Below are 20,458 nucleotides of genomic sequence, written 5' to 3'. Positions count from 1 at the left end.
TAACTTTTTTGTCAAAATGCCCTTGCAACTTAGGGCATAAATCTGTCTAATTAATTACCTAAGATGCTGATGCAGGTGTTAAAGTAACCAGAAACCAGCATTAAGTTTTTAATTACTGTCGTGCGTCAAATAATGTTCCATTCATTGATCTGAAGCTTCTTTGGCACCTTTGTTTTTGTTTTTTATGCTTCAAATATCTTAACTGGATTTGAACTTTTTGTACATTCTGAATATAGCATATGTTCCTTTAAATCTGATTTTCTTTAGACATTTACCCATCCAAATCTATCACCCCCCCATGATATTCATCATTTATTCATATCAATTCTCTGTGATTTTTATTTGTGTAAGTCTCATGATAAAATGCTGCCAAGAACCTATGTTAAAAAAGTTTTATTAGCCCTGGGAATTACCATAAAAGAGTCAATCCAAGCCATTGTGTACCCACAGTCATCGTTATGAATCTCAACCTGAAAACAACTAGACTAGTGTGGTTTCTCATTTAAAGGTTGTATGTGGTTTTAAAACTGTAAAATTTTAAAACTTTTGTTATACCTTAAAACTGGAAATGGCCTATATTCTCCACCACCAGAAAGGGTTCCCTCAGTGTAGCTCTGATAAGAATGCAGCAGGTACATACTGTAGGATGGATGGATGCGTTGTCCTTTGCCCATCAAATAATATTTCTCATATTGCATTTAAATTATAAAATTCAATCGTATGCCATGAATTGGCATTAAAAATATTCCATGTTTGATGGTGCAACATTTTTATTCTTTTTATATGATCAATTAATATTTCATACAGTGGCTACACATAAACAGCCTATGAAAATTATTGTACCAGTATAACATGATGATTTTCCCCTCTTTTAGAGGCTACAGAAAGAAAAGAAACCTCAATAATACAAAGCCATTTAGAAGTATTCAACTAAGAAAATATCTTTGCTCTGACTTCAATGTGATCTGACGCCTACTTCTCCTTCTTTCCAACAAGTGGTCATAGTCTCTACCCATCTTCAAACACTACACTGAGATAACCATGGCAACAAGAGTAAAGAAATGAAAGAACATAATAAACTTCATCTGGATGAAAAGGGGGCTGCACGGTGGTGCAGTTGGTAGCACTGTTGCCTTGCAGCAAGAAGGTCCTGGGTTCAATTCCCAGCCTGGGGTCTTTCTGCATGGAGTTTGCATGTTCTCCCTGTGCATGCGTGGGTTCTCACCAGGTACTCCAGCTTCCTCCCACAATCCAAAGACATGCCTGTTAGGTTAATTGGTCACTCTAAATTGCCCTTAGGTGTATGAATGTGTGTGGTTGTTTGTGTGTTGCCCTGCAATGGACTGGCAACCTGTCCAGGGTGTACCCTGCCTCTCGCCCATAGACTGCTGGAGATAGGCACCAGCTTCCCTGCGACCTACTATGGAATAAGCGGTAGAAAATGACTGACTGACTGGATGAAAAGGTAGAAGAAGATTCAGTGATTCTTTTATGTTTTATGTGAAAAATGTTAAAAGATTTGACTGAGGTGATTTTTCTATGCGACATCATTAGTGTCTGACAAGATAATGTCATTTTCCTATGCATGAAGTTAATGCATGAAGTTAACACAGAATCTGTAAGCGTATTTAAGGAGTGCAGGTTATCCACATGCTGGAGTCTTTGGACAGGATGACTTTCCACCAGCATATAAGGAACACGTGCATCTGAACATGGACCATGTTGGAGCGGTACCTCAGAGGTACTAAAGGGAAGCAGGAACTGAACGCTGTGCCTTTTATCAGCTGGAGGAACTCTGATGTGCATGACCCGAAAACATGTATGACATCCTTTTGGTCTGTGCAGTTGCACAAGGTTGTACTGAACAATCATTTCGAATTTGATGCTCTGCAGTAGGATAAACTGGTGTTTCTATGAGAGCTGTAAGAGACTGCAGATATTTTAATTGCGGAAAACACACTTTCAGATTTTGTAATCAGTGTTTCATTAATCCTCTAATGTAATGTTGTTGTTTTAAAATGTGACAGTAATCTGCATTTTTACCATCAATGTCACAAATTCTGTGGGCAAGGCCTTTAATAGTGATGATTGTTTCCAGCTGCTAGGTGGATAAAAACCCATTTATTTATATGCGGGGATTGACCAGTATGCTTACTGTATACACAAGTAGAACGTTCTATGCTAATTTCTTTGCCCAAATTAGTTTTTAATGAATGAAGCCCAATGAAACTGAAAATAATAGGTAAAAATGCCAAAATAACAAAATTATAAAAGGATGAAGTTAGCTACTTAGGTAGAGCACTTAAAAGGGGTAAGAAAATTTACTGAAAATCACACTGAATGAACTGGCAGGATAATCAGCGCTTTGTAGAGGATGCTGTTAGTAGAGAAACATGATGTAACTCTGCTGTGCTCTTTTCTCTGGTTGTTTCAAAGGCAGAAAGCACAGGAACATTAAGCCATCAGGTTGAGGACAACTGGATGTGAAGCTGAAAGCACACACACACACACACACACACACACACACACACACACATACACATTCACATATATCCAGACTAAGGTGGCTTGAGCGTTTGACTTTGGTAGACACGTGGACGTATACACCAAAGGGGCTCAGCTTGTTTAGAAGAGTCCTGCAACTTCCCGTAAGAACCGAGAGGTGGTCCTCATTATTAATTCATGAGTCAGGTCACTCTATAAACAGTTGGTATTCAGTACATGCAGTGGCCTGAAAAACTTTACCCACTCCTTTAACTTTTTCACATTTGATCCCATTAAAACCACAAACTTTAATGGAGATTTTGCCAATCAATCAAACTTTATTTGTTGAGCACTTTACACACAAAAATGTTCTGTACATATCCATAAAACAAAACAAAAAACATAAAAAAGACCAACAAGACACAAACACCTACAATAGAATAAATGACAGCTAAGAACAGTAGAAACAGTAAGTAAAAGGAAATAAAAGTAATAAATAAAACAGCCTGATATTTTTGCTCAACTGGAATTAAAAGCCAATTTAAAAGATGCATCTTTAAAAGGGACTTAAAATCATTCAAGGTATTGGTCATCTTACAGTAAGAGGAAGATTGTTCCAGAGTTTGGGAACAACAGCAGAAAATGTTCTGTCTCCCCGGGTCACCAGACAAGTCCTAGGAACATCTAAAAGCAACAGGAGTTCTGACCTCAGACTTCTCCTTGGAAAGTGCTTATGTAAAAGTTCTGTTAAATAAGGAGGCACCTGACAACATGCATTTAGCCTACAGTGAACTATAAACATTTATTTCTACAGCTTCATGTCCTGAGCATTGAATTTTCTTTTTTTCTATGTAGAAAAGACTGCTGAGGAGTCTCAGCAGTGTTTTTAATTTTGATTGACTCGGGGCAAGATTTTGACAACATAGTTCAGTTTTGAGCACAGATTGAACTGTTTTGAGATGAGAGTTTGGTTTTGCAAGAAGAGTTTGAGGTTTTGTGAATGTAGCTTGAAAATAGGGTTTTGTGTTCACAGTGTGGAGAAAAGGAGAGCAGCTTTTGAGAAATGTGTCTTAGCAACTGAAACAAACTGTTTTACATACAGCACCCTGCCTGCGTGTAATTCAGAAAGCTGATGTGTCCTTTTTCTTTTCTTTTAGCGTTCAGGCATGGTTTATTATCTGTGAATAGTAAAACTATATTTCAGTTTGAGCCGTTCCAGCTATTGTGGTCCTTAATATTATTGTAATCGTTTTGAGTTTTATTAACTTTTCCTTGCACTTACTCAGCGAAAACCTTCTCATTTCTCCTGGTCCCCTGGTCAATCAGTGAACAGCAGTCTGTTCACATCAGATGTAGTCCTGACTCTGCATCGGTCAGACCTGCTCTGACCGGTGGGTATGGGTACAAAAAGAACTGTAATGGAAACGCTCGCAAAGCGAGCCGAGTGGAGTCGAGTAGAGTCAAATCAAGCCTTTGGAAAACTCCTTTGTGAAACTCCTTCCACTTTGCAATTACTTACTACTTTGTGTTTGTTTATAAAATAAAATCCCAATAAAATACATTGAAGTTTGTGAATGTAATGTGAGATATGTGGAAAAATGTAAGGGTTACAAAATCATTTGCAAGGCACTGTACGTCCATCAGCAGGAAATTATACTAAATACAACCAAAGAGAAATTTAACCTTCAAACCAGTGAATAAAAAGGAGGTAAATGCTTACATATGTATCACGATATAGATAATTACCTCTTTTCCCAGAGGGAGTCCTTAACTTTGTGATCTTTGCGGACACTATAAATGCAGGAGCACTGCAGGCCATCGGGCTCGTTTTCTCAACACTTAATAGCAGATTGTGAGAAGCACTTACCCCAGAATAACCGACACGGGCCTCTTTGTTACTGCAGTAAAAGGCTGAGTTAAGCTCAGGGCTGCTGCCTCTGTGATAGAACATTCTTAAGCCGCTGGGAGCAGAGAGAACACAGAGATTCATGTGGGGACGGAGGCAAAGTGACAGAGAGCCGAGTGAACAGTTTTAGAGGCAACTACGAGCACAAAGAACGGACAGTAACCTGCTGCTGCGGTTTTCTGCTGGTGGTAAACAAGAAAACACACAAAAGAAAAATGTTACTCGTCTTTTCATAGCAGCCTAAACAATGCAATAAGAAGGGCACGCAAGTACGGAAATTTCAAATGATGTTGCAGTAAATAGTTTCCTTTTTTTTCTGCAGCTCTAATGAAGGAGCAGGTGTTAAAATTTAATGCACTGTCAGGACAAATTTTGCTTTTATAGCTCAAGTTAATTTATGCACATTGCCAGCTAATGGATCAGGAAGGCATGTAAAATATAATTGCAAACGATAACCATTTCCATTCCAATTAAACAGTAATCTACTCATTAATCAGCAAGTTAGGCTGTCTGCAGCAATAGAAAATGAGGAGCAACAAGACAGAGCAAAGGAGATGACCATAAATATCTCTGATTACCTATATATATATAACGAGACCCACTTTAACACAGTATCAGCAGTAAATATGTTCACTTCACTTGCTGCTATCCTCTCATGTTGGCTAAAAAAAAGAACTTTCATCAGACATAAGCACATTCGCAAGACCCAAAAGCAGCCAAATATTAATCTAAACAAGAAACCTAGGACTCACAAGTCCCTCCACCAACCCCCACAGCCACAGCCCCTTCCTTCGCCACAGGGTGAGTACTCACATCTACAGGCGCCGCTCAGTTCATCTCACAGCTGATCAGTTCACCACATGACATATGATGCTGCTCTTCCACTGAACCGTGCACACTCCAACATAGCTTGCCATATGACTTAGCCAAACGGACAGCAGCAATGTGAGTCGATAAGCAGTTTTAAGTAGTGTGTCTGCAGAGCTTATGAACTGCAGTTTATCGCCTCCTCACATCAGACAAGGAGCCACAACAAAAATACATTACCTATACTATATAAGTTACAAGACGATGGAGTGACAAAACTGGCAATAGCTATGGTCCTCCAATATATTAAATTATCTTTATAAGAAGGAAATCTAAACAACCCCATTCAGCTCAGATTCAAATCTTGGTCAAACAGTAAAGAGTTTAAAGAAGAAAAAGCACTGAAGCACCACCTTTGCTTTATTATTAGTCAAACTCTTTTTTTCTTTTCAGTTACATAAACATATTTTGCTTATTGCAAGGTAGATAAATATAATTGTCCCAGGCAAATTTTACTAAAAAGATTTTTATTCAACTAAATAGTGTTTCAAGAAATTCAATTCTTTATTTGGCTTTATATTTATTTCAGATGTGTCGTAAAATCCTATTAAGCAACACTGACATGAAATTACAATTCAATAATTGCATTAACATAGAAATTGCAAGCAAAACGTCTAAAATAGATAGATATGTGTTGTTATGTTTATATGTGAAAATGCTGCTCAGTTTTGTATAATTTTTGACTATAGTTTTCTTAAGAGCCACATGTGGCCTTGGAGCCACAGGTTGAAGGCCCCAGGATAGGCCATTATAACACATGAATATACCTTAATCTAATTAATTTGATTGTAGCCTTGGCTGTATGTTTGGCTGGATTTATGCTGAGATTAAATTATACACAGCTGGACTCTATTTCCTAATAAGGTGATTTCTGGAGGCAGCTGATTACACTGAATTTAATTTAGGGTTAAAATAGGAATAGGGTCAAAATCGAATTGCTTTATATGACATTTTTGAAAATCAAGTAGTGAAAAAAAATAGTATGACCTGAGTTAATTTGCTTCACTTGACATCACACATCCTGCAGTGTTCCTTTATTTCACATTTAAACACATCAGGATGTAGAGGTTGAAGCTACATATTGTGCAGCCCTGGTTTCTACCCCCACAGACTCATAATTAATGTCACTGTCACTGGAACCTGCCTCAGATGTTGTTTTTCAAGACTTTCTGGCTCAAAAATGGCTTAGGCAGCTGAAGATGTAAGTTCTTTGAGTTTACTGGAAAACACACTCCTCAAAGTGGGAGAGCATGAAAGGAACCTGCAGCAACCTTCAAATGACTCAGTTAAACCAAAATAGTTATTTAATTTGGTCTAAATTCTGCTACATTATCAGAGTAATGACATTTTAAATTAAGGCATCGAAGACAAACAAATAAAAAATACAAATAATAAATTACAAATAAGTAAATAATCAAATAAATTAATAATAATATATTATACCCACAGTAAGTGAACTTCAGTTTTTATCAGTTTAAAGTTTGAATGAGACATTTCGTAATTACATTAGACAGAACTGTGCAAATAAAAGTAATTAGACTTTATTTAAATACAATACTACAATAAACAAAAGGAGTACATACATGACTCACAAAAACATAGAAAGTTTAATGAAAATATTTCATAGAGAACACAGTTGTCATTACTAACTAGTTATGCATGAACATTTTTAATGGGGTTTTAAGTTGTGCTACCACCTGATCGCTACTATACTATGTTTGCATGTCTGAACATCTGAGCAATGTGGCGACGAGCCCAGAGTAGCATGAGTCAAGGTGACATCATGCATGCATGATGTCTGTGTGTGACCAGAAGCCTCCATGAAACAAAAACACAGCAAACTAGAAGCTAGAAAATAACAAATAGTGCAGGCCATATGTAGTCCAGTGTGAGGTCCACACAAACAGTGTGTAGATTACATAAATAAACCCTACTGCTATCAGCTATTTCAGCAGCAGAGATGTCTTCACATATCTTGTTTTTTTTTTACCTGATGCACTCAAAGACATGACAGATATTTGCCATCTCCTATCTCTGTCCGCACTCCATCTCTACTTCGCTCCTCTGTCGGTAAAGATAAATCAGGGCCGTGCAGCCAAGCCAGCAGGGTGAGGGCAGCCAGCATTTAGTGCTTCCCACTGCTTCCTCTGGCTGCCTGAGTGTACATACTATGTTAGGAGGACTAAGAGTGGGGATTCCATGAGGTCTGTCTTCATTTTTAAATAAAGATTCAGCATTACCAGATGGTCAAATGTCTCAAATACTTCTTATTATATGTAACATATTTTCTAAAATTACGTATATCTATTTGTGCAAATATGTTGTGTACTATCTACAGTGCCTTGCAAAAGTATTCTGACCACTTGGTTTTTTTTCCCACATTTTGTCAGATTACAACTAGAAACCTCAATGCATTTTATAGGAATTTTATGTATAGGAAAGGAAAAGGAATATGGGGTTTTTCTTTTTTTTTTACAAATTAAAATCTGAAGTCTGAAATGCATTTAGCTTCAATTTCCTAGATTACTACTTTATAGAACTACCTTTCTCTGCAGTTACGACTGCAATTTCATTGAGGTATGTGTCTACCACCTTTGCACATCTAGAGACTGGCATTTTTGCCAACTCTTCTTTGCAAAATAACTTGATCCCAGTCAGATTGGAAGTGCGTCAATTTTCAAGTATTGGATTAAAGTCTAGACTTTAACTGGATCATTCTTACAAATGAAACTGCTTTGATCTAAACCACTGCTAACATTGTAGAACTGGCAGTATGTTTAGGGTCATTGTTCTACTGGAAGGCGAACCTCCAACACAGACTTGAGTCTTTTGCAGTCTCTAGCATGTTTTATTACAAGATTATTGCTTGTAGTTATTGTTTGCCACTTTACTTAGTTCCACTTATTGTTTACGCTTTGGTTTTCATTTATTCTAGTCTTCGCTTTCTCTGCTCCCTTCCCAGTTAGTTTAAGTCAGTGTTTGTTTGGGTTTGTTTAATTTTTAGTCAGGGTTTCCTTTATGGTTTCTTTTGTTAATTCTTATTTGCCAGGTTTTTATATCTTAGGTTGTTGTAGTTTTCTTAGATTTGTTTCTCTGTGTTTGTTTCCCATGGTTTAGTTTTGTATTAGTTTCACCTGTCCTTCAACCTCTCTGCTTGCCATGTTACACCTGTCCCTAGTTCTATTGATTATCTGCCATTTATTTCCCTCTGTGTATTAGTTGGTCTGTTTTCCTTATTCCTGGCTGGTTTGTTTCGTCAACTTCTTCATTTGTTTCTCGTACTCTGTCAGACCTGGGTTCCTGTAAATTTTTCTGTTACACCCTGCCTGCCTGCCTTCTGTTTAACCGGAGTTACTTAATAAATCATCGTTCTGCTTGCCATGCCGTCTCCTCACCTGCCTCTGAATTTTGGTCCACAAAAACCCTCGAATATGACAGTATCAGAGTAAAGAAGGCTGAATACATATCCACAAAATACTTTTCAGACTTTTTGTTGTCAAAAACAAGAAAAGTATACAGGTCCTTCTAAAAATATTAGCATATTGTGATAAAGTTCATTATTTTCCATAATGTCATGATGAAAATTTAACATTCATATATTTTAGATTCATTGCACACTAACTGAAATATTTCAGGTCTTTTATTGTCTTAATACGGATGATTTTGGCATACAGCTCATGAAAACCCAAAATTCCTATCTCACAAAATTAGCATATCATTAAAAGGGTCTCTAAACGAGCTATGAACCTAATCATCTGAATCAACGAGTTAACTCTAAACACCTGCAAAAGATTCCTGAGGCCTTTAAAACTCCCAGCCTGGTTCATCACTCAAAACCCCAATCATGGGTAAGACTGCCGACCTGACTGCTGTCCAGAAGGCCACTATTGACACCCTCAAGCAAGAGGGTAAGACACAGAAAGAAATTTCTGAACGAATAGGCTGTTCCCAGAGTGCTGTATCAAGGCACCTCAGTAGGAAGTCTGTGGGAAAGAAAAAGTGTGGCAGAAAACGCTGCACAACGAGAAGAGGTGACCGGACCCTGAGGAAGATTGTGGAGAAGGGCCAATTCCAGACCTTGGGGGACCTGCGGAAGCAGTGGACTGAGTCTGGAGTAGAAACATCCAGAGCCACCGTGCACAGGCGTGTGCAGGAAATGGGCTACAGGTGCTGCATTCCCCAGACCTGGGCTACAGAGAAGCAGCACTGGACTGTTGCTCAGTGGTCCAAAGTACTTTTTTCGGATGAAAGCAAATTCTGCATGTCATTCGGAAATCAAGGTGCCAGAGTCTGGTTGGAAGACTGGGGAGAAGGAAATGCCAAAATGCCAGAAGTCCCGTGTCAAGTAACCAAAGTCAGTGATGGTCTGGGGTGCCGTGTCAGCTGCTGGTGTTGGTCCACTGTGTTTTATCAAGGGCAGGGTCAATGCAGCTAGCTATCAGGAGATTTTGGAGCACTTCATGCTTCCATCTGCTGAAAAGCTTTATGGAGATGAAGATTTCATTTTTCAGCACGACTTGGCACCTGCTCACAGTGCCAAAACCACTGGTAAATGGTTTACTGACCATGGTATCACTGTGCTCAATTGGCCTGCCAACTCTCCTGACCTGAACACCATAGAGAATCTGTGGGATATTGTGAAGAGAACGTTGAGAGACTCAAGACCCAACACTCTGGATGAGCTAAAGGCCGCTATCGAAGCATCCTGGGCCTCCATAAGACCTCAGCAGTGCCACAGGCTGATTGCCTCCATGCCACGCCGCATTGAAGCAGTCATTTCTGCAAAAGGATTCCCGACCAAGTATTGAGTGCATAACTGTACATGATTATTTGAAGGTTGACGGTTTTGTATTAAAAACTCTTTTCTTTTATTGGTCGGATGAAATATGCTAATTTTGTGAGATAGGAATTTTGGGTTTTCATGAGCTGTATGCCAAAATCATCCGTATTAAGACAATAAAAGACCTGAAATATTTCAGTTAGTGTGCAATGAATCTAAAATATATGAATGTTAAATTTTCATCATGACATTATGGAAAATAATGAACTTCATCACAATATGCTAATATTTTGAGAAGGACCTGTATATCATGTTTCTTTCACTTCACAATTCTGAGCTACAGTTTTAGCAAATAAAGTTGAAACAAGAGAAAATTTGGTAAACTTCAAGGTATATGAATATTTTTGCAGAGCTCTGTAAGAAGGCTCGGCTGTTCACAGTATTATGGTTGTACATTAACAAATTATCCACACAAAATTAATACAGCGCTCACCCTGTCTTTACTCTGCTGTTCCACCTGTCACATGCTTGCATGCGGATACACTCTTACTGTTGCACACATGCAGAAATACACATTCAAGATAACAAGCAGGGACAGTGCTAGTGTGATCCGCAAATGAGCAGTTACGTTAAGTGACTAAACACATTCTTCTATCATCATCTCCACGGGAGTCCCCTATCCAGACATAGCTGCTTGTGCCAGCAACTACACACACACACACACACACACACACACACACACACAAACATAGGCAGAGCCAACTGTTTCATTTGCCCCACACATGTACATATTTTCACTCTTAAGCAGCATGAATTGCAGCCAAAATACTTACACATAAACCATAAAGCACCACTCATATGATATATTTATTTGATTTGCTCCCTCACAACTGACTTTCAGCCATTTTGTGCAAACAAATATGACCAGCAGGACCAATTCTAGTTTCCTTAAACTGTTTTTTCCATCATTGTAAACAAGTCATGGTAAAAAAGGATACAAAGCTTGCTTTTGCTTCACTTACAAATAGCTTAAATAAAACTGAAAATACACCATTGGAGTGGAAGGTACACATGCGGGAGGTTTACACTTATTATAGCCATGAATTCATTATTAATTTAATGTTTTCCAGCAGGGAATGATTACCCAGCATACAACTACAATACTCCTGAAAGAATTTCATCTCTGAGCAGGTAGAGGTGAAGTAACAATTAATTGTTATAGCTAACAACAAAAGCCAATGTATTTTATTGCATTTTCAGTAGAGTAGACCAATGCTAAGAAAGGTATGATAGTAAGTTGTATACAAAATGATATTATTAATATCTTCACATAAGTTTGTTAGAGAACGTTTTTAAACAAACAGCATCATCAAGACCGAGAAACACAACAGACAGGCCAGAGAGGCTTATTAAAGCAGGGTTAGAATATAAAACAATACTCAAAAAACACTGTTAAATTCATCATCTGAAAATGGAAGGAGTATAGCGCAACTGCAAATCTACCAAGACATGGTCATCCACCTAACCTGGCCGGCCTGCCAAGAAAAGCTTTTGTTTGTAGAAATCCACAGGACAGCTAACTTGCATGTAAAACACTATGTGTGGTGAACATATTATCCCCAGGGTGAAGCATGTCAGTGGCAGCATTATGGACAAAGGTTCACCTTTCAGCAGGACAATGATCCTAAACAAGCAGCCACGGTGTGTAACAGTTTAGAGTTTTAAATAGTGTTTGTGACGATATAGTCAAAGACCAGAACTACATTCAATTAAAAATCGTTGGCAAGACTTAGAAATTACAGTTCACCGACTCTCCTTCCAGTCTGACTGAGCTTGAACTATTTTGCATGAATGCAATGAATGGGGGCTGCACGGTGGCGCAGTTGGTAGCACTGTTGCCTTGCAGCAAGAAGGTCCTAGGTTTGATTCCTGGCTGGGGGTCTTTCTGCATGGAGTTTGCATGTTCTCCCCGTGCATGCGTGGGTTCTCACCGGGTACTCTGGCTTCCTCCCACAGTCCAAAGACATGCCTGTTAGGTTAATTGGTAACTCTAAATTGCCCTTAGGTGTATGAATGAGTGTATGCATGGTTGTTTGTGTGTTGCCCTGCGATGGACTGGCGACCTGTCCAGGGTGTACCCTGCCTCTCGCCCATAGACTGCTGGAAATAGGCACCAGCTCCCCCGTGACCCACTATGGAATAAGCGGTAGAAAATGACTGACTGACTGCAATGAATGGAGAAAATTTCTATCTTTAGATACGCAAAGCTGGTTGAGACATAGCCCAAAAGACCTGCAACTGCTCAAGTAATTGCAACGAAAGGTGATTATACAAAGGTATATTGACTCAGGGGGGAAGAAAATAAATGTCTGCCCTCTGTTTAGAATTTTATTTGTAAAACTAGAAAAGCACTCATAGAGCCCAGAGCTCCGGAAAAGCAATAGGGTTATTGACACAAGCTTTTTTCCATACTGATGAGCTATACTCTGGATGACCTGTAGCCACTCTATGTCAGCTGCTGACAGGGTGAGGAACCATGTGGAATTCCAAGTAGTTTATTTTAATTGACTATTGTCTTACATGTGTTTTTAAAACAGGTCATTCTTAAAAATGAGACCGTGTGCCTTAATGGATTTAAACATATAAATAAATAAATAAACATTGAGGTTTTTGGGTGTATTGTGACATGATGTGGAAAGGTTTGCCATACATTAAAATGACCTATTTAAACAGCAGCATTTTTAGCCAAAAAAAGTGACATGATTAATGTCTACAAAGTCAGATTTGTTTAAATCTGCTCTGAAATAAAACAAAACTGTGCTGTTGTGTTTTGGTTCTTGTCTGGCCGCAGCTAGAGGATGGCCTCCAATGGCTTGTTGCTCAGTGCTTTATGACAGCGATCTATCAACAGCCATTACAAGCAAAGAGTCACAATAGGTGTTCACATGTAATTAATTTGGAAATGACTTCTTCTGGATTGATCAATATAATAACACAATAGACTACACATATTTTTCTGAGTGTACTCTACTATTTATTCTTTTGCTGTTTTGTTGTGTTAAGGGTTGGATAAAACTGATGTTAAACCATGTACGCTTTAACTGGTGATAAATTAGCATGACATATTTAAACTTTTATTAGAATATCTGCCATAAGCAAACATTCATTTGCTGCACAATAACTGGTCACACTAGGCATTGTTTGTGCAGACTCTATTCAACAAGACCTGGTTAGGGTTAGGTTAGGGCAGCAGCCTTGCTTTCATTCATTTGACAGGCCGTGCAAAGCAATAGGTGAAGGAGGGGGGAGTGTGACTCATGGCTCCAAACAGCAGCCGAAAACTCCAATCATCCCAGTGATTTCTCTGGCACCTTATTAAAATGACTTTAACCCATAGGAATGGCACAAAATAATATTTTGGCTTTTAAACTGTAACGTTTTAAAACCTTCGTTATGGTAACCGACCCCTTCCTAGCTAGTCCTATAAATGGGCTCCTGAGCTTTTTTTCTCCATAATTTAATACCCACAACCTTTTTATCTTCTATTTTGTTGTGTGCATTTCCTTTCTACTAGTCCATTTATGTAGTATATTATGTCCCCTGATCCTAAGTGGCTCCTCCTCATACTGAACAGATACTTTGATCTGAGGGCAAAGAGTGGCCTGTGGTTTAAAAGCCATGGACTGCAACTCCAACCTTTTAAAATGTGTAGGTAGAAAGGATTTCAAATTAACTGCCGATCCTGACTCCTGACTCCCAACTCCGAGTGAAAGGAGAGGTCAGATCAGAAATCTGATCAGCTATGGAAACATACATAATTTCTGACAATGGCATAGCTGTTAAGAACTGACAGTAAATTAAAATCACTTCCAGCTCAGAAGAAGTCCTTAATATTCTACAGACATTTAATAATTGAAGTCTGTGAGATGAGTATGGTAGGAAAAAGAACAACATAAAAACAACACCTGCTGCAGTCTCCCTTAAAATGAACAATCAATGATCCTGGGCAGTCGCTTTAATCTGTATCTCAGACTGAGTCATCTTCTGAACTCAGCAGTGGACTAGTGTACTAATATGTTCATAATTCTCTGTACATGTCCTTTTGTTGCCACCCATAAAACAAAAGGTATGCAACAACAATGATATGGACGCAGACAATACCTGTTTTCAGACACAGCTGTCTGCATGTTAACATACGCGGAATGAGATGAATGAATCACATCCCCTATGAAAAGGTCATTGTTCTGCCCGGCCACCTTCAGCAAGAGACTCCCGCCTGCGGAGTTGATTCCCAGATAGATAAGACAGAAATGACCTTAAAGCAATGCCAGTAGTGTTACAGATTATCCACCTGTCCCTTTAAAAATCTTAGCGGAGACAGTCACATGCAACATGGCTTCTTACTATCCAATGAAATGCCTTAAACAAAGAAAGAGCAGCAACAGAACAAGCTGACCTTGACTGGATAGAAAATATGACTTTCTGACAGTTTTTCTTTGTCTCACTGCACATGTACATGTGATTTCTTGTGCTTGCTGCATCCTGTTACTCACTTGTGCCTCCTGGTGGTAGTAAGACCCCAATCTTTTGCCCTCTGTTCTGCCTGAGGAGGAAATTGCTTTCTATTTATAATGAGCTGCTTCATTTAACCAAGCCTGACTAACAAGACGGGCAGACTCATACTATTAAAGCCTCCATGACTATGCAGCAGTATAACACTAAGGCAGCTCTGCAGCACCTCAGCACTATGCACATTGTGTACAATAAGTCCATACATCCAGATCTCTGGACATCAGTTCAATACAGGGTTTTAGAGTCTGCTGTTAAAAGCTACATGACATTTTAATGTATTACTTGGTAAAACTCTGCATGCTTTATTAGCATTGTAATATATATTGATCCTCGCATTACATAATAGGCCATTCAAATCCATAACTCAGATTCCATATCAGTCTTGAATTCACCTATATAGCTGCAAAGTAGTGAGTAATATAATCTTCGCTACAGCCTTATATGCTGCTTATAATGTAAAACAAACTCAGCACTTTCCTATCTAGAGCTCCTCTTGTAGATCCTATAGTTTTTCAAAAGAACTGCGGCCAAACTGGTACACCTGCGCAATAAATAATTACATTGTTCGGACTCTTCTGGAGGGAAACAATTTTGTATTTTTCATCCTCTGGAAGGTGATTTAGATCTGACATGACTGAACTAGATCTAACCTTTCAAAGCAAGGTAAAACTGTCTGAAGAAATTGGTGTAACTGTAAGAAAAAACATGTATCTTGCAAGGTAGTTACACATTTCGAAAGCAAAGCTTTGTCCCCAAAGATGTCCTTTCATCTTCACTCAATGCCCTTGTTTATGAAGCATGCACGCTGCATCGATGATCAGCTTCGGACCCAGTCATGCACGTAGTCTTTCAGTTAATTCATAATGGATGCATCCATGAATTAAATCTGACACTCTTATTTAGAGTAGACCAATACCTGCTTCATTAGAACAGAGTAACAAATACAACAAATAAAAACTTTAACAGCCTCAGAAGACAGGCGTAACAACAGAATGATTAATAGGTGACCAACTATGTTTTCAGTTGCAGCCCTTTGCATAACAAATGCTTGGATGAAATTAAAAAGTCAGCTTGTTTACTAACACATCCAAGATTGTTGGCAAGATATGTTAAACTAGCCTTAATAAATTGTAGCAATGGGGATTTGGTGACCTTAAGATGCCACTATTTAACCTTTTTTAACATCCGCTTTTCTTGACTGACATATTCTTTTCTATCTCCCCATTTAGATGAGTGAACAATGAGAGAAATTAGCCTCCCTGTCACATCCCTATTATCAAATAAAGGTTTCTAACCAATCAGATCAGCTTATACATGACAAACACAAAAGATGGTTTAATTGCATTTCCTATATGTTATATTGTCATACTTTCACCCACTTGAGGTACTGGAATGTTTGTTACAATTATTACTGAACATGAATTATTTACCCCACTAAATAATTGCACTTAAATAAAAGGTTGGATATTTAGATTTTTTTGCGAAATTATGCTACTATAATAAAAATGTGTTTTATAATACGACTTTTTTTAAACAAGTTAATATTAAATACATTCCCAAATCTTCTCTTTGACATGACTGCATGAAAAGAAAAATATCAAAGATACGGTGCGGTTTTCTTTGCTGGTTCTGATTTTTGTAAAGCTGTTATCTACTAATTCCAGTTTGGGAACTTTTTAAGTTTATTGACATTAGAAAAAGTTATTGTGTGATAGCTTTGAAGCTCCATTAGATAGCATTGTCTGAATCGGGCATAAAATAATATGAGTTGTGAAAGTGCGATGTGGTCTCACTAAATAGAAATTTTATAATTACCAGCAACTTTGACAGTTTAATGGAATAAAGCAGCCATCACAAGCCAAGATTTCCAAACCAAACATGCTTTTGAAAGCATAAATTAGGCACATGGGTAACAAGAACTGAAAACCATTTTTTACAGAGTCAAATTGATCAGTGATCAAGATAAATTAGCCGATTAGGTTGCTGCCTCATCAATTGGTGCATAAATAAAAATAATTATGAAAGCTAAAAACGCAAGATAGCATATATATAAGGGGAAAATCTGTCAAACAAATCTAATGTTTTCAAACTATTAAAAGAGTTCACTGCAATAATAATAAATTTTCACTATCTGTCAGTAATAATAACACACCTGCAATGAAAATCAGCTAAAAGTAGGTCCCTAATAGAGACACACCATACTGCACTGAAATAAGAAAAATAATAACTAAGCAGTGGTTTACTGAATTCAACAGAAGTACACCTGCATTACATAAATATATAGAATTTAGTTTTGCTAAATGACATGGGCTGCACGGGAGCGCAGTTGGTAGCACTATTGCCTTGCACCAAGAAGGTCCTGGGTCTCCTGGCCAGGGGTCTTTCTGCATGAAGTTTTAGCCACCGACCCCCAACAAAAAGGAGCCAGCCAGAAGCGCCCAAGCAGTCAAGAATACGGCCCCACTCCAAACAAAGGAGCAGACCAGCAGACCCAGGCAACCAAAATACGCCACACAAAGGAGGGCACATGACCAGCACGCCCTGCCACCCCCGAACCCAAGGGGCAGAGCCAACAGAGCGGTCTCTCTAAGGGAATGGACATTTTGAGTCCACATTATCTTGAATATACACACAGAGACAACTGTTTTAGCAATGCTCACCACACTAACTGTACTAGTTGCTAGTATAAGAAAATAAACACAGCTTAAAATGTGAACTTTGTAATCATTTTGTCTTAGTTTTAAAGACTTGTCTTGGTATTGGTAGGTCAAAAAGGCCTATTTTTATGTTTTGTATTTAAGAAAAACTGAATTCACAACTAAACTTGACAGAAGACTGAATATAAATCTGTAACAGCCAATGTCCCAGATGGACCAGTTTTCCCTGATGAACCAGTGATGTGTAAACAGACACCCAGATGTCACCTTCCTGGAGGTCACAGCGACAAGCAATGCTCCTTACTTCACTAATGTACACCAGGCACAATTTCAACCAGAGTTGTGCCTTTTTCAACACATCACATGCAGGTGTACATCCTCCACTCGGTCATTTACACCAAACTGGTAATCTTTTTTAAGATTGATCTGGCCTAAAATGTAGCGACCAAAAACAATCAACAGTCTTCAGACATTCATTCATTGAACACTAAGCTTAGTTTTGCTCTTGTAAGCACTGCAGTCTGTGCGTCTGTCTGCCTTCTGGAGAGTGCACTTATCCTCAGCAGTGGAAGAATGCTTACAACACTACATCACCCACAATTCATCATACAGACATAAATGCAAAGGGTGCACAGAGTGGTGCAATGGAGAAAATGCTAAAAATACAAAGCCAAAAAAAATCATTTAAAAAAATTCCACAGGCAGACAGTGACATGATAAAGCACCGGTTCAAAGTGTTTCTCTGGGTAGGCAAAACAAATCTGCATATTAAAGCTACACGCTGAAACCACAGAAAAGTCCTGGTTTTGCTTTTAAAGCTTCAGCAGAGGACTGCAATCACCCAAAATTACATTGAGGAATACAGTGCTTTGCATATGTATTCACACCCCTTCAACTTTTTCACATTTTAACGGTTTACAACCAAAAACCTGACTGTTCTTATCTTATTGTTCTTATTGTTATCTTATTGTTCTGATGAGGTACATCGACACAAAGTAGCACATTGTTGTGAAGTGGAAAGGAATGGATAATTGTTTTATAGGCATCCAGCCCTATTACTCTGATGCCTATAAATAAAACGTAGGACAATTAATTGTCTTTAGAAGTCAACTACTTAGCATATTGTGCCTACCTGTGTGTAATGTAAGATTAGAAAAAAGTTTAACTGTTCTGTGAGGGCCTCAGAGGTTTATTTGAAAACATTGGTAAACAAAGAGCATTATAAAGACCAAGGAACACAGCAGATGGGTCAGGGATAAAGTTGTGGAGAAGTTTAAAGCAGGATTAGGTCATAAAGCTAAATTAGGCTTTGAACATTGCACAGAGAGCTGTTTAATTTTTCATTTAAAATGTAAACAGTGTGACTGAACTGCAAACCTACCAAAAATGAGCTGATACTACACATCACCCTGAACACAACATCCCCACAGTGACACATGATGGCAGCAGCATCATGCTGTGGGGATGTGTTCCTCTTAGCGGTGACAGGGAAGCATGTTAGAGTTGATAGAAAGATGAATGTAACTTTATTGCAGGACAATAATGAATGAAAACCTGTTTGAGGCTGCTAAATTATTATGACTCCCAGAGCTACAATGGAACAGTTTCAATCAAACAATATTCCTGTGTTAAAATGGCTGATCTAAATCCACATGTAAATCTGTGGCACAACTTCAAAGTTAATGTTCACAAACACTCTCCATCCAATCTGACTGAACTTGAGCTGTTTTGCAAAAAATAATGGTTGGGAATATGTTAACATGCCTTGCAACAGCCAGGACATCTGGGGATGAAGGATTTCCTTTCTCCTCATCATGTCACAAAAGTATTGACTAGTCATATAACCCCAACAAATACTGTATAGGCAATGTATAGGCAGCAGGCATTTAATCTAAACCAAGATGAAGTTTTTTATAACTAAAGAGCAGCTCTGTAACATCAAGCACTTCATAAATAAAGACAGATACAAACTACTCACCAGATCGTGGTTTGTAGAGTTGGAATCATCTTCAGGAAAAGGGACGTAGACAGCTAAGGCCATACAGTTGGCAAAAATAGCAATTAATATAAAGATATCAAATGGCCTGAGATCAAAGGTTAAGGAAATCACTGAAGAAAAACAATATTTTAACATATTATTAAAAAAACTCGTCTGTGACTTATATGTAGATAATGATGTGGTTTCAGTCTTGAATTACAATGACTACGTTTACTCACGTAACTCAGCACCTTAATAAATTGTTTCATTTGGGTCAGCAAATTAAACTGAAATTAGTCTTGTGATGACTCAATGTGCACTATAGGAACAACAGTGTATATTTAGAAATATACGTCGTGTCATCATTTTGTAATGTCCCCCAAAATCAAATGATTAACGACTCAATGATTAACTGTAAACAGAATGTGTGTTTAAAGCTGGTGCTACATTATTTTCATCCTGAGCTGAAAACATTGACTGTAATTTATCAAAAGGTGAAATATTTACCTCAACTAAAACTCATCTTTGTATGTCAATGTACCATCACATTTTCAGCATAAAATCAAACAGCAGATAAATGTATCATAATAAAACATAAAACAAGTGATGAACGAGCACATGTGCTTCCCTGATGTATGCTTTCCATGCGGGACAAATGGGGACAAAAGACACAGCTACAGCTGTATCTGTGCTGGTTTTAAATCCCCAGGAGACGTCTATGTGCTCAACACCAAACAAAACATAAAACTGTAGCTGGATATGTACCTACGCCATTTTACACATCTCCTTTTGTAACATTTTAGGCCATTTCCTGATGGCACCATCTGTTTACTCACAAACTCTCCACGATTGTGTTGAGACGCTTTAATCTACAGGACATTACTGCAGCAGCATTTCTAGATTTAGGACACAGTGACTTTCACTTTGTCTTTATGATGATACTCTTCTTCTTGAACCAAAACAGTTTCCTCACCAAAAGGAAATAAAACTGAACATGCACAGCAACTTTAAAGGAAGTCTAAAAATATTTTTCCTAAGGTGACTTTGTGACCTCAAGATGCAAAACTTGAGCAGAGAGTGAGTTTGGGGGGACTTTTTTTAACCTTCTCAGGGGGCATGGTGATAAGAAAGACTTGGTTCTTCATCCAGGCTTGGTTGTTTCAGCTCTATTAGTTTTAAACATTTGTTTTTTTATGTTTTTTGCAGCACTAGCA

The 20,458-nt window shown here is 38.2% G+C and overlaps 1 protein-coding gene across 1 annotated transcript in view; it reads right to left on the bottom strand.

Annotated features, from left to right (window-relative positions):
- The window catches only part of cacna1da (calcium channel, voltage-dependent, L type, alpha 1D subunit, a), a 100,202-nt gene that overhangs the window by 74,854 nt on the left and 4,890 nt on the right, over positions 1-20,458 (bottom strand). The window contains exon 3 of the mRNA XM_047346890.1: positions 19,245-19,350. Within this exon, the coding sequence (XP_047202846.1) occupies positions 19,245-19,350 (106 nt within the window). The remainder of the gene's footprint in view (positions 1-19,244; positions 19,351-20,458) is intronic.

Source organism: Girardinichthys multiradiatus, chromosome 20 (assembly GCF_021462225.1).
Source record: "Girardinichthys multiradiatus isolate DD_20200921_A chromosome 20, DD_fGirMul_XY1, whole genome shotgun sequence".
Lineage (NCBI taxonomy): Eukaryota > Metazoa > Chordata > Actinopteri > Cyprinodontiformes > Goodeidae > Girardinichthys > Girardinichthys multiradiatus.
This window is presented reverse-complemented; position numbering and strand designations above follow the sequence as displayed.